Source organism: Protomyctophum parallelum (genome assembly GCF_964188405.1).
Source record: "Protomyctophum parallelum genome assembly, chromosome: 7".
In the NCBI taxonomy this organism is placed as follows: Eukaryota; Metazoa; Chordata; class Actinopteri; order Myctophiformes; family Myctophidae; genus Protomyctophum; species Protomyctophum parallelum.
Window position 1 is genome coordinate 25,771,631 of NC_139705.1, and position 15,520 is coordinate 25,787,150.

The window sequence follows — 15,520 nt, forward strand, 5'->3', positions numbered from 1 at the left end:
CACCAGGACGTAGTAGAGTGCCAGTGAGGAGCCCCCACCAGGACGTAGTAGAGTGCCAGCCCGTATGAATACATGAGTGACAAATAACACCCTCCCTGCTCGCACACAGGCCATTTGTGTTCACATAGACATCAAAGTCGTACGATTTGTCACACATGTTACCGCAGTGAAATTTGTTCCCCGCATTTGACCCATCTCTTGGAGCGGTGAGCTGCAGCCGTGCCGCGCTCGGGAATAATTTGTTTAGTTGATTTGACTCCCCCAATCCAACCCTTTGATGCTGAGTGCCAAGCAGGGAGGCATTGGGTCCCATTTTTACAGTCTTTGGTATGACCCGGCCGGGGATCGAACCCCGACCTCCCAGTTTCAGGGCGGGCGTGTGTGTGTGTGTGTGTGTGTGTGTGTGTGTGTGTGTGTGTGTGTGTGTGTGTGTGTGTGTGTGTGTGTGTGTGTGTGTGTGTGTGTGTGTGTGTGTGTGTGTGTGTGTGTGTGTGTGTGTGTGTGTGTGTGTGTGTGTGTGTAATTATACAATAGCACAAACTGGCATGGACAGCCACTACTGAATAAAATATTTTTGCGCTGAAGATAGAAAAGTCCTGGGAGAAAGAGTCTTACTTGTTCATTTGCACGCAACCTAAATTAATTATTTATCCGGAGAATGAATAAATTGTCGCCTCTAGCCCGTGATTGAACTTGAGCTTGTGTGAGAAATACAGCCCGCAGTGCCAGCAGCTCCTCTGGGTTACACTGTTAGACAAGCTTGTTGATGTGGTTCTCAATAACAATGAAAATGTTAAACCATTATACTACTACACAATGTCAGAGTTTTGTGCCCAAAACCGAGATAGACATGATTTGAAATACCGGTAGTGTCTTACATACACACAATGACGGAGGGCTGTAAATCTATGTGAGTACTGTTTTACACACACACACGCACGCACGCACGCACGCCAGTTTGTCATGGAACATAACAGGCTGCCTGTTCATGTGATGAATGTTTATAGATTTATAGACTTTTATTTATTCATTTCTATGTTAATAATGTATTCATCATTGAAGCGTTGAGTTGTCTAGGTACTTTTGCTCTCATTGGTGTGTGTGTGTGTGTGTGTGTGTGTGTGTGTGTGTGTGTGTGTGTGTGTGTGTGTGTGTGTGTGTGTGTGTGTGTGTGTGTGTGTGTGTGTGTGTGTGTGTGTGTGTGTGTGTGTGTGTGTGTGTGTGTGTGTGTGGACTCATTTAAAATGGATGGTGGGGCTGAGGGGAACGAGAAGGATGGAAGGAAGGAGGAGGGAGGGTGGGGCCAAGAAGAGATGGAGAGAGGGAGAAAGAGAAGGGGGGAGATGAATGGAATATAAAGGAATAAAGATGAAAGCTCAATTGCCACGGTCTTCTTTCCACTTGAAGCAGGTTTGTGTGTGTGTGTGTGTGTGTGTGTGTGTGTGTGTGTGTGTGAGAGCATGTGTGTGTGTGAGAGAGAGAGAGAGAGTTTGTGTGTGGGCAGGTGTAATGACAGCATGAAATAAATAAATAGAGAGAACGGTACAGAATATAAAATAGAGAAACAGTTTGACAGGGGAAGTTAGAGCAAAAGAAAGACAGATCTAGATGGGGAGAAAGTGTGTAGTTGATGGGGAGAGAGACTGAGAAAATGAGAGGGGAGGAGAGACAGAGAGAGAGAGAGAGAGAGAGAGAGGGAGGGAGAGAGAGTGACAGAAATACATAACAGAGTGAAGCACCACAGACAGAGTCACAGAGGAGCTGAGAGGAGGCAGTTTGTGCGTCTAAACTGTCAGGCTGTAAGCAGCAGTGGGTAGTGCCTTGTTTACTTGGAATACGTTCACTTTCAAGCCCACACACACACACGCACACAAACAAACAAACTCACTCACACACACAGGGCAGATGGACTCATACACACACATACAGGCAGTGTGTTTGCGTTTAAATTCAGCACTTACCATCTGTGTTGATCACAGATTAGAAACTTGAAATAGTGTGTGTATGTGTGTGTGTGCGTGCGCTATCCTGGGTTTCCTACACATCAACACATGGACTAAGAGCACATGTGCTGTGCTTCTATTTGGAGTTGGCCTGCGCTGATAGATTTTTGGACTTGACACTTGGAGATCAAGACAGGAGAGCGTTTTTGGGTGTGTTGGAATTCTACCAACGCTTTGGCTCTTCAGTCTCACTCGGGAGCTGAGATTTTTGTGTATGCGTGTTTAATCTAAGTGCACGTGTGTTTACAGTGTGTGTGTGTGTGTGTGTGTGTGTGTGTGTGTGTGTAAACGAAGAGCATGTCGCGGCTAAGGGCAGCAGTGGTCCTACTAGCCCTCCTGGGTAACACCTTAACAACGGCATGGAGAGCTGCTCAACCCAGGTTACAGTTAACACATTCAGGTATGGGATGACACAGTGTTTGTGTTTTTTTATGAATGTTTTGTCTCTCTCTGTTCTTTTTCTAACGTATCTCACACAGTCAGGTTTACACCCTCTCCTTCTTGGACCCTGATGGATATTCTTTATATATCCAATAAAAAATGATCCATTCTGTGTATCTGCCTGTCTTCTGTTTCTCCTCTCTGCTTTATTCTGTCTGTCTGCCTGCCTGCCTGTCTGTCTGCCTGCCTGTCTCTCCCTCTGACAGATTCCCATGTAATCACCTGTATTGAATTAGACCGTCTTCCTTGGCTCTCAGCTTGTCTTGAAGTGTCTCTCTCTCTCTCTCTCTCTCTCTCTCTCTCTCTCTCTCTCTCTCTCTCTCTCTCTCTCCTCAGTGTCTGTTTCATTAGGTTCGGTTCCTCTCCCTCTCTTTCTCCTTAAACATTCTCTCTGATCACCAGTACACTGTCAAATCACAGTGTTCATTTGACTAATTCTCTTGAATCTCGCAAACAGTACATTTTTGTTAAATTGTTACACTCAAACGCTTACTGTGTACTGAATCTGGTCAGGTGGTCTCGTCTCACACTATAAAAGTTAAACTCAGGATGTTACATTTGGTAGCTAAAGAATCCCCCCCCCCCCCCTCTCTCTCTCTCTCCCCCCTCCCCATCTCCCTATGTGGTCTCCATAATGGTGACGCGATTCTTCTGCCCAGTTTGTCTCTCCCACACATTTTAGTAGTTGTCAGGGATATATGCCGGCGGGAGGCCTTTTGATGGTGAAAAGCATTGTGGGAGTTGTGAAATATAGATGTAGATACCATGGGGAGCTATAGCTGTGTTATCTCCCTGTGTATGAAATGCAATTAAATTAATTGACTGGAGGACATGCTTGACTTCTAACAGCCGGTCAGAGGGCGGCATGATGCTGACCAAAACAAATCACATTGCTGTATTTGCGTTATTAAGTATTGCGATTGTATTGATGCAGGTGAACTCGGCTGTGTCTCTCACACATTTCCCTGTTTCAAAAATGGGAATTTAGGGAATATCGATGGATAATATTTGTTAAAGTATCAGATGTAAGAATCCCTTTTTCTGAGATTCAAGGTAATTTGTAGGTATGTGAATGTGGATGACACCAACATACTCTGTAGAGGATATAATCTGAAATTCTTCTCTATGTAAAATGTACAGTATTGTTGGGGTATAGCCAATTGATACCTTTTGAAATGTGTACTGTAAATACACAGCAAAAATCCTGGTTCCTTAGTGAACCGTCAAGGGAATGGAGGATTGTACTGTGTAGGCATAAGAATTGTTCCCTCAGTGATTTCACCCATTATTTATCCAGTGTGGCTTTTTTTTTTTTTTTGCTGTTTCCGCTCTGGTTCACATCCATATACTGTACAGTCGTAGCATTCACACCTGGGAGTGAACTGTACAACCACAGTCCTCCTATTGTTTGGCCCAGTAACCACCGTCCTTTACTGTGGGCCACAGGGAGGTGGCTAGTAGTAACCACCGTCCTTTACTGTGGGCCACAGGGAGGCGGCTAGTGTGCAACCACATTGCTTCATTGTTTACTATTGAGCGGCTCCTCCAGGACAATAAAAGGTCACATGCGTTGCTCAAGAGCACTCTAGTGTAGTGGCTGAGAGAGAGATTAGGGCATTACTCTTTCACTCCTCCCACCCACACTTTCCACAGGGCGTCCGAGAAATCGAACCGCCAAAACTAAACCAATGTCCCGTGGCAAAAATAGCCGATCAACAAGCGATGGTCTTTTTTTTCAGGCTTCACACTCCTCCCACCCAAAACAGTTTTCCCAGGTCGTGTGGGAAAACGAACCGCCAATCTTCTTGCAACGAGCCCCGAAGTTTCTAATCTAGCTGGAAATTATATGAGTGTAATGTGGTGTTGCCGTGTTGATAGAACTGTACATAACAAGAATGTGGATGTTGGTTGAGAATGATGATGACAGAGAGAGGCAGACGGAATATCTGCACATCCAAAGGCAGAATTTACACTCAACATTCAGTACGAGATACACCTTCAAATTAAAAGATTGTTCTGACTGAGGAACTTTTTCCATTAGTTTGCACCAAGACACATTCCATGTTCCTCTCTCCTTCTTTAATCATGTTTATCAAAGAAAGAGACGCATGCACGCAAGCACGCACGCACGCACACACGCTAGGCTAGGGCTTTCACTTCTAGTGATTTTTACTAGTTGTTTAATAATATTTGTACATTTAAAAACTGTGTACATTGGTGACTGTAATATAGCATTCTAGCTGATCTTGAGGCCTACAAAAAAGAAGAAAAATTAACTTTTTCTTCTTATCAACTAGTCAACTAGTACCAACAAGATCGATAGTGGATTTACTAATCGACTAGTTGAATAGTCGCTTAGTTGCTTAAAGCCCTAACGCACGCACACACACACACACACACACACACACACACACACACACACACACACACACACACACACACACACACACACACACACACACACACACACACACACACACACACACACACACACACATACAGTGCAGATTGAGAAAGCATCTGTTACTTACACGCCCTTACATAAGCCAAACGCAGACATTCTGTCAAGTACAAAATGATAAGATTGGATCTGAAGAATCATGACCTAGAAAGTACAAAGAGAGACCGAGGGGGGGGGGGGGGGAGAGAGTGTGTAAGAGAAGGATGGAGAGAGTGAGAGAAAGAGAGAGAGAAGACAGGGGAGAGAGAATATGTTTCAAGGAACTTCTGCTGTGTGTGTGTGTGTGTGTGTGAGAGAGAGAGAGAGAAACCCTCAGAACAGTTTTGTCAGGTGGAATTGGAATATGGCTCCAATTAAGTCAGAATGTAGAGAGCCACTGAAAGAGCTGTGTATGTGTTCCTGAGTTTATTTGGCTGTCATTGGATTTGTTTGTGTGTGTGTGTCTTAGCTGTGTCCATGTCTTTGAACAAACTTTGTGTCATTGTGTGTGTACTTGTGACTGTATATAGTGCATTTTCTGTATGTCTGCATGTGAGGTTGCTGATGATGTTGTGTAGTTAACAATCATACAGCGCTCCACACAAAGCAATGTGTGTGCGTAAGTGTCTGTCTGTAGTGTATATATAGTTTGCATGCCTGTGTGTGTGTGTGTGTTTATGTTTCTATGTTTCATGCATCTATTTGCTTGTACTATTTCACTAGTAAGAGACCACACCTCTACTCAAGTGCGTAATCTCTGGAGCTGACAGCTATCGTTGCTTTACTCTGGATGATCATCTCTGCTCTGTCACTTAGTTACTTAGTTATGTCACCAGAAACAGGGGGTGTGGGGGTGGGGGGAACCAGCCTCTCAGTGGGAGCTGTATTCTGTGGTCACTTCCCTTCTGGTCAGCCCTGAGATCTCTCCATTTTTCCCAGATGCACTAAAGCTGCATTCAGACAGTCAGCCCTGGAGATGCTGGCAAATGACGCTCATTTGACAACTTCAACCCCAGCAACCCAGTCTTCTGGTGGGAACGTTGGGAGGGAACGTGACGAGGTGTGAGCTTGTAGATCTGCTATTTTTGCCAAAGAGATTTGGTGTAGAGGAACCGATTTCATTTGGTGTGTAGAGTGAACCAGCTTACAAGAACAGTTGCAATTTAGGTCTGTTTCACTAAGACTAGAGGGTTTAAATTATTAATGTCTAGTGAACTATAGTTCTACCCTCTGTAATTCACTGTTGGATATGCCAGGAAGAACGTCACATTTCATACAAGACGGACACATAGACAGACAGACAGGGACAAGGTGTGAGAGGTCTGTGATTGACAGAATGAGAGGGGGAGTGGTAGAGAGAGAAGAGTGAAAGAGAGAGAGATGTGGAGTATAGACAGAGGTGTGTGCACTTTGAGATTGATTGAATGTGATAGGTGAAGTGAAACAGTGTCCGCACAGCTCCATGTGTCTGAGAAAACGCCTCCTATACAGACTTAACTACATGCCTGATTACCTCCCGTTCTCTGTCTCCATCTGCAGCAGTCTTTTCAGTCTCATTCGTTTTCACTCTCTCCCTCTCTCTCTCTCTCATGAACACACGCATGCACGACTGCACACACATACAAACGCACGCACGCACGCACGCACGCACGCACGCACGCACGCACGCACGCACGCACGCACGCACACGCACACACACACACACACACACACACACACACACACACACACACTTTCTCTCTTTATCCCCTCCTCTCCTTCCTCTAGCTAGCCTAATGACTAAATTATCCCAGTTATCCACTCAAACTTCATGTCTCCCACATGCAGTTCTGGTCTGGAACTGGACACACACACGCACGCACGCACGCACACATGCACGCGCACACGTGCATCACGTACTAATGAGTCTATGATGGTGGCCATTCAGTGATTGGTGATTTAGTGGTTTCACTGATGGTAAATGGCAGATTGAGATTAGGGTCTGCGCCCCCCCACACACAAAAGAGACATTTTACTACAGGGATTATAGTTGAAATGTATAGTGGTGGTGGGGCACACAAAGGGACCAATCATGTGAAATGACTGGCGGGCCAGACACACCAGACACATGCGCACACGCAAACCACCTGGTCGTTTGGCTTGTTGTTTTCACTTCTGTGTCACATAATGCAAACAGTGGAAATTCAGTGTCTGTTTTCAGTTGTGAAAACAGACACTTGGAAAAGAGTATACGCCGGTATGCTATTTATTAATTGCTTGAATACTTTATTAACAGGCTTTGGGCCAAGCCCCCTAGGGCCTATAGGCTTGTTTCCATTGGGGACTGCCCATAGATCCGAAGTCCCGTTAGTGGTCCTCTATATTATATCGGAATCGGTCAGAATCCGCATCGGCAGATATGACCCTGCAAAAGAAATTGGTCATTATTTTCATAATCGTGCACCCCTAATGCAGATGTAAGTGTGATTCAAAGCTCTGCCCACTCAAGGAAACACGGCATTTGGTGAGCGACGCCATTGGCTGACTATCCATGGTTAATAAATCAATAATCTGGGGTGGGTCCCTGGTTTGCATAATGATGTTTGAGGTCAATCGGTCGTACCGTGCCCGAGTTTGCTCGGGACAGACACTCTCCCCCTCTTCCGTCCTTGTCTCTCTCCCCCAATATCACATCATATAAATGAGAACGTCTTTAAAATCATGTAAACTTTTATAGAGGAATTGATTTTTCATCATTCATGAATTCTATGAGAGCTGTATCTATTATGTATGTAGGCCAGTGTTTTACAGGCTAGGGGCATGGGGACGTTGCTTAGAAATTCACTGTTCTCCAAGGCAGGTTGTTTTGCATAGAAATAGGCTATTCTCTCCCATTAATTTTAATGGAGGCTGTCTATGAAGTTGGCAGTACCATTGCTTGTCACGCCTCAAAGCGACAACTGTTTGCTAGCACCGCGGTAGACAGTATACGCATTCTCATTTAGGACAGTCATTTCCTCTGGAAATCTTATTTTCAAAAGAAAAGCTGATTTTGCAGGCTATGTTTATGCTAATTAGGTAAAATGTGTCATGTTTTGGACCACTAATGGCGGTTCAGTGTTGTGTTCGCCATGCCTTCAGGCTGCCGCTAAAGGATCTTCAGAAGAATTTGTTAATCATGATAACATTCTAGACCTGGCCAGTGGAAGACCCCTGCATGTTCTCCTTACAACTTGCAGATTATAATATTGGTAATCTAGAAACTGCAGTTTATTATTATAGCATATAGTCATATTGGTAATTAAATTATCCAAAAGTTATGTAAAGACAAAACTATTCTTTTAACCTCAAAACAAAAGCAAAAAGAGCTTCCAATTACTTCAGTATATTCCAGAGACCCATGTTAATCATTTTGTGAAGCAACCTATACCATTTAGTCCATAAAGCCAGACATTGGACAACATTCGTCCAACAAAATTCTGCCTCATGGTGTCGGTTCTCAACTTGTTTGAGATATTCTGCTTTGGCAGTGAGGTATGTAGCTGATCTACAAGCTCTCAACGCGTTGTGAGCTTGTAGATCTGCTATTTTTGCTATTTGTACACTCTCTGCATGTCCCTGAGACCCATGTTGCAACTGTATGGCTTCTGGGTTGAGAGAAACACTGCCATAGAGGTTTTCCGCTTGGACATGGAGTGTGAAGGGTTCTGTTATGCCTTGGTAACAACACTCCTATTAACTCCTCTCATGGTGTCGGTTCTCAACTTGTTTGAGATATTCTGCTTTGGCAGTGAGGTATGTAGCTGATCTACAAGCTCTCAACGCGTTGTGAGCTTGTAGATCTGCTATTTTTGCTATTTGTACACTCTCTGCATGAGGTTTTCCGCTTGGACATGGAGTGTGAAGGGTTCTGTTATGCCTTGGTAACAACACTCCTATCAACAGCGGATCCTCCTGGGCTTCCTGCCGCTAACATCACACACTATCTTTAACCACACGACACCACTGTAATTAACCAAAGACCACAGGATTCAAGTTTCACATCTGTTCGTTGAACACAAGCGCAATGCTCTGATGGAGTCACTTTCATGTGATGATTGAAATTAGAGATGTCCCGATACTGTATCGGTATCGGCCCTTATTTGTCATATCGGGTCATATCGGTATCGCTGAACATGCCAGTCTAACCAATGATCTGGCCGACACAGGGGTAAGGGGTTGACACTATGGCATGTAAATAAATTGTTGGGGCATGTGGAGTTTGCTTTGGAGTTGCCCAAACTGCAAAGTGCACATTTGAGTGAGGAGTCTGCTATAAACACAACACGAGATCAACACTGGTATCGGTATTCGGTACCGGTATTGGCTAACACAGAAATTGTGGTATCGGGATCGGGAACGAAAAAAGTGTATCGGGACATCCCTAATATTATGAAATATAGAAATATTACTAAATGACTACTACTGTAGTAAATGACTACTATACTACAGTACTACTGCACTATGGAATTTCATGTACAGAATAGATTTCATGCCGAAATGTTGTAGCACTGAGATGTTGACCCTTTCTCTACCGGTTTCTCGTAATGTATGTTGGTATTGGTAATCAACGTTTCTAGGCTTATCTGTGTTGTCCTCTCTCTGTAAGAGCACTACACAGGCTAGAATGTAAAATGTAAGCATAGCAATACATATTTGTACCATTTTCGACGGCATTATCTTGAAGTTGCTTTTAGGCTTTATTTTTCATGAGTATTACCTCTGTTTCTCTACATTCCTTTCCCTTTAGATCCATAAGGGAATGTAATCCACAAAGACTCACTTGACTTTGTGGCTAGTGGCTACCAGGAGGGAAAAGAGATCAGCAGTATTAAGACAGACTCTAGAACTGATCCACAACCACTCTTGTTGCTCATTACCTCTAGATTAGGAGCTAGTGATTGTCTCCACCAGGCCGAAGGCATGGGGGGAGAGTATGTTTTGCACTCCGTCCGTCCGTGTGTGTGTCCGTCCGTCCGTCCGTGTGTGTGTGTGTGTGTGTGTGTGTGTGTGTGTGTGTGTCCGTGAGCAGCTAATCTCGGCCACCGTTAACCCGGTCGATGCCAAATTTAGCACACACACTCCCTGGATGCCAACGATGAACCTCTGCCCCAAACTTTCCAGAACGGCCTGTTATAGCGCCACCAGGAGGCCGCTTTGTGCAAAACAAGTTTTTGCACAGTACACCTACAGATTTTGTCCAAACATCACGCAAATTGGTACACAGTCTCTCTAGAGCCATTCAACGAAACCGGTCTTTCAGATTTCTCAGACTCCATCCTGATTGGTTAAGATTGGCTTCCAAAGTTCACAGGAGTGCTCAGTTTCAAACAGATGTCCTACATTCCTATCCTGGTGGAGACCTGTGCCCAGAAGGGCACTTTTTCTAGTTATTATTATAATTATTGGAAGGCATTTTGTTTTTAATGATGAGATGCCTTACCTGGTGTCCACGCAGGGTGCGCATGTGTCTGGCCCCAGTGCAGTATATGAATTAGAATTTGTATATACAGATTTTCGTCACATTTTGCCATTGACAATGAAAGGAGAATTTACGTCATATGTGTACGAGCAAATGGACTTTTCTAAACACAGTGCAACTGTTTTAATTCAGCTCGGGGCTTGACAAATGAATTAATGATTAATTATTGGATGATGTACGATGATAAGAGCTCCCCTCACTTCACACGGGTGTGACTTTTTTGGAGATGCGCTGATCCTACTCCCCACACGGCGCATCACACTCTGGGCTCCTGCGATACGCAGAATTAATTTGAAGTCGGCCGGTCCCATATCGGTCGGATCGGCGGTTCTGGACAACCGTATAGCTCCTGCTCCTATAGTCCGGCCTGGTTGATGGTGAGACAACAGAACGGTACTGTTTAACCCATTTAGATTCTACAAATCTAAAAAGTCTTCTAAATCCTGACAGTTTTCTGAAAAACCCTATGTTTCTATATCAGTGGTCCTCAAACATTTCCATGTCAAGGACCCCCAAAATGTTTATTTGGCCGCCGACCCCCCATCTGAAAATATATTGTTCCAGGGACCTCCCAGAAGAAAAGATTTGAGTTAAAAACGTTCGCTCTGAAAGTATATATATTCAAAGATCTGCACCACATTTTCATGATTTTTCAGATCTGCTATTTTTCAATAGCTAAAGTATAACATAATGCTTGAAACACTAACCATTCCCGACCAGAATGGGCTAAAATAGACACCAAAGAGATCTGATCTCTGGCCCTTCCATCATCCCGCTCTCATCTTCTCATGGCTGCGAAGCAAGGGGCGTCTCTTTTTTGACAGCTATGAAAAGATCCCATCTGTACCGCAAAGGGCTTGAAGTCATATTTCCTGTTCCTGTGTGTAAGTGTAACCCGGGATGTTATCGCCAAATGGGAGAGGGAGGATGTATATAGCCTATACAGCGAGAGTGAATGGACAATGGGAAATAGTGGGATCATGGAGAGTCAATAACTCTCATCTACAGCAGTGGTTCCCAAAGTGGGGTGCGGAGACCCCCAGGGGTCCTTGAGGGAGTTCCAGGGAGTCATCAGCTAAATGATAGTTTGGAACCAAATGGACCCTTATGGGCCTGTAACTCAGAGAGTGTACAAATGGAACCAAATGGACCCTTATGGGCCTGTAACTCAGAGAGTGTACAAATGGAACCAAATGGACCCTTATGGGCCTGTAACTCAGAGAGTGTACAAATGGGACCAAACGGACACACGCCAGAATAGTGTCTCCCAGTCCCGGCAGAGTAGTTCCAGAGAGGTTCCAATGGATTGTGTGGCCCTGATTTTTCCCTAATGGGACTGATCGAGGGTAGCTACTGGGACGTAAGTCGGGACTTGATCACCCCGGCTGGGTCACCTGAGTGAGGGGTATGATGTTGGGAGACCCGAAACCCAGATGACCTTGGGATACATCACTGAGGATATGTCCCAGGTGCATCCATGCGGTGTATTTTTGTTTTTGATAGACAGCTGTATAGGAGGCCAGTGTGAAAGGAAAGCAGCAATATAGTATAGTAATAGGACGATTATAAAGATCACAATTTAGGACAACCATCTATTATCCACATGAACCCCATATACCGTAGCGTCCCTATTCTGGGATATAATGGAAAAGCATTCTGTGAAAAAAGGCAGACATTCGGCCAAAATAGGCAAGCTCACGGTCACAACGCGTTTCAATCAGGGGGGCAGTCAGCCAGATATTTCGTGAAGCCTCATTTGAAATCGGTAGTTCATATAATGGCCTGTTGTGGCGCTGGACCGGACCCAAAAAGCCCCATAGCTCCATAGAGGCCCATGTATTTTGGCCCAACTTCACCTAGACTGTATTACCTTAATAAACATGGTCATGAATACTTTCTTCTTCCAGTCACTAGTTTAAAGTCTCATTTCTAATGTCATAATATTCTTTTTGGAAAATTATGGTCCCATTAATTAAAAAAAATGACCATAAAGAAAAAAAAACATCGCGTATGTTCTGAGGGGCGTGGCTACCATTACAGTCTATGATCGGGATTCCCCTCCCACTCGAGTCAAAATAAAAACCAACGGAGAAGAAGGGGGGAAGTCCCGCCTCGTTTTCTGGGCAGCCAATGACCAGCTGGTATACAAAACGGAGCCAGCCAATGGCCAGCTGGTACCAAAGATGGCGACTTACATCAGGAATTAGCATATTATTACAGGCTTCATTTTACGTTCATGTTAGACCCGGGGAACGCTTTGTCCATATTTTTTACAGTCTATGGTTTCAATGCTATGCATTATGGGCTTGTGGATGAGCTATTTAAAAAATTTCAGGGGCGCTATAGCCCCTCCTATATACAGCTTTTCGTACCGTCACGTCTCACATTTGCCATTGACAATGAAAGGAAAATTCGCGTCATATGTGCCTGAAATATGACGTACATTTTTGTGGCAACACAAACATTTAATGTCATTGACAATGACAGGACAATTTACGTCATATGTAGACGAGCAAATCGGCTAACCAATTACATTAATTCAGTTGTCATCGTAAATGATCATGGTGAAAAGATTCGTTTTTTTAAAACATTGTATCATCACGGTTGAAAGATAATAACATAAATTGACAAATTAATTCATGAACAAGTATATTCATTTTTTATTGGATGATGTACGACGACAAGACTAACCTCACTTCACACGGGTGTGATTTTTGACGTACAAGGAAGTATACAGGGTTATAGTGGTACAAGGAAGTATACAGGGTTATAGTGGTATATCAGATGTCAGCACACAGACATCTCATCCATGACTATCCAATCAACAGACATCTCCTCCCATGACTAGCCAATCAACTGATCAAACCAGTTACTCTTTAATCTATCGGCGTAGGCACTGTTGTCTCGACCAACCAGCTCACTGATGATACAGGTCTTGGCTGGAAAAAGGAGCTTGCCCAGTGAACCTTTCCCTGGATAAATAAAGGTAAAAAACCCCAGTTTAAATTAGACTAAAATAGGAGCAGATCTTAATGTGTATACGTAGCTGGTATCCCAGGCTGATGATGATGATTAATCATACGCACATGGAGGGCAGAGGTCAAACTGTACACGTGGGTCTGGCTGGCCTCAGACACAGTCCAGATGCCAGTGTGTGTTTAGATGTAATTGTGTGTGTGTGTGTGCGTGCGTGCATGCGTGCGTGCATATGTGTTTTGCGAGAGGATATAATTCATAGAAGTATGTGTGTGTGCACGTGCGCAACTGTGCATGTGCATACATGCACGTGTCGTGTGTGAGACCAAATGCCTACCAGTGTGTGTGTGTGTCCTCTCTAGTGCTATATGAATCATTCCCAGGAATCCACAACCCTCCCAGTCTAATTGCGACAGTAATTGGTGAAGTGATAACCCCATTTCCACAGGAAATGTGCCCCGGTTTCCGTGTTCCCCCTGTAGCGCAGCCAACTAAGTCTTCCCCCTGGGAACACCAGTACCAGACAGCTAGAGTACCCCGAGGCTCCCCGAGAGAGGAACAGACAGGCAGTCAAAAGGACACACACACACTGTGTGTGTGTGTGTGTGTGTGTGTGTGTGTGTGTGTGTGTGTGTGTGTGTGTGTGTGTGTGTGTGTGTGTGTGTGCGCGTGTGCGTGCGGCGCGCAGAGTGACTTATATAATAATGTCAGCTTGGGTTTAAAGTTGAGCTCAAATGGTATACAGACTATAGAGCATAGCAGTGGGTATGGATTTCTGGACCCACTGAAAAAACTGCCATTCATTTTTCCCATAGAAGAATATTAATATCAATTATTTTGAACGTAGAATTAAGCCACCCAGGATCCTGGTGAATCATGACCATAACACCTTTGATTCTGTGAATAATAATAATAATAATTAGTTATATCATTATAATCGGATCGGCCCTTATCGGGTCATATCGGTATCGGCGAATATGCCAGTCTAACCACCGATCCGACACAGGGGTAAGGGGTTGACACTATGGCAGGTAAATAAAATGTTGTGGGCATGTGGAGTTTGCTTTCGAGTTGCCCAAACTGCAAGTGTATCGGCTAACACAGAAATTGTGGTATTGGGATCAGATCGGAAGATCTGCCTGAAGAAGGTCAGTAGACCGAAAGCTTGCCAAATAAATACATTGATTGTGTGCAGATCTGAGTGTGTGGAGCTTCCCTTTATTTCTTTCATAGTCAAACATAAAACAGCAGACAAATATGCAGCCAAATCAGTTTTATTTCATTTTTACTGTAAAAGACATTACTTTAAACGGGCCTGCTCATATAGCCCTGACAGGCCTCACCTCACACGTCGTCTCGCTACAAGCCTCCTCTATAGCCTGGAGCTGTGTGACCCGGCCGGGCTCGGTTCTGTTCATAAACCTCCAAGCTGAAAAGAACTCCTCAATGGGATTCAGGAAAGGAGAATGTGCTCCTGGAACCACTCGCACTTGAGCAGACCAGTGGAAGCTCACATTGACAGCAACTTGCTCAAAAGACCTGAATGTTTAGAGATTTTAATATTTGTGTGTTGTACTTTGTAGGTTGATGCTTTGAGATTTTAAGTGTGTGCAACAACTGAACACTGTGTGCAGTGTTTGGACAATAAGGTGATAGGCTGATTGACATCAGAGTGTAAAGAAGGAAGGTCAGAATCTAATGCAGTAAAGGGAGTGTGATGTAGTGCAAATTGATAGAGTGATTAGGTACATGAAGTGAAGGTTGTGCAAATTGTGCCAAAAGTGTGTGTGTGTGTGTGTGTGTGTGTGTGTGTGTGTGTGTGTGTGTGTGTGTGTGTGTGTGTGTGTGTGTGTGTGTGTGTGTGTGTGTGTGTGTGTGTGTGTGTGTGTGTGTGTGTGTGTGTGTGTGTGTGTGTGTGTGTGTGTGTGTGTGTGTGCGTGCGCGTGTTCGTGTTTGTGTGTGCGTGCGTGCGTGTGTGTGTCTGGTGATGCAGGAATGTTCTTAGCTGTATCACACGCCACACATTTGTTCTAATCACATCCAGGTCCATCTGAGCTCCCATGACCGGTAGGGTCTAATTTAATGTTCACCAGCCAGTTAGACTGACTGACTGCAGCATGAATACAAATACTTAGCGCTAACACTTCAAACACACACACG

At 44.3% G+C, this 15,520-nt stretch overlaps 1 protein-coding gene across 2 annotated transcripts in view; it reads left to right on the forward strand.

Moving 5' to 3' along the window:
• The first annotated feature begins 1,753 nt into the window (after positions 1 to 1,753).
• Positions 1,754 to 15,520, forward strand: part of sema3h (sema domain, immunoglobulin domain (Ig), short basic domain, secreted, (semaphorin) 3H) — a 76,804-nt gene continuing 63,037 nt past the window's right edge. Inside the window, exons 1-2 of one of the 2 annotated variants that reach the window (XM_083769588.1) lie at positions 1,754 to 2,153; positions 2,298 to 2,403. In XM_083769588.1, coding sequence (XP_083625714.1) covers positions 2,301 to 2,403 — 103 coding nt within the window. In that variant the 5' untranslated portion in view covers positions 1,754 to 2,153; positions 2,298 to 2,300. Of the gene's footprint in view, positions 2,404 to 15,520 lie in introns of both variants that reach the window. The other variant, XM_083769589.1, reaches the window with a different exon arrangement.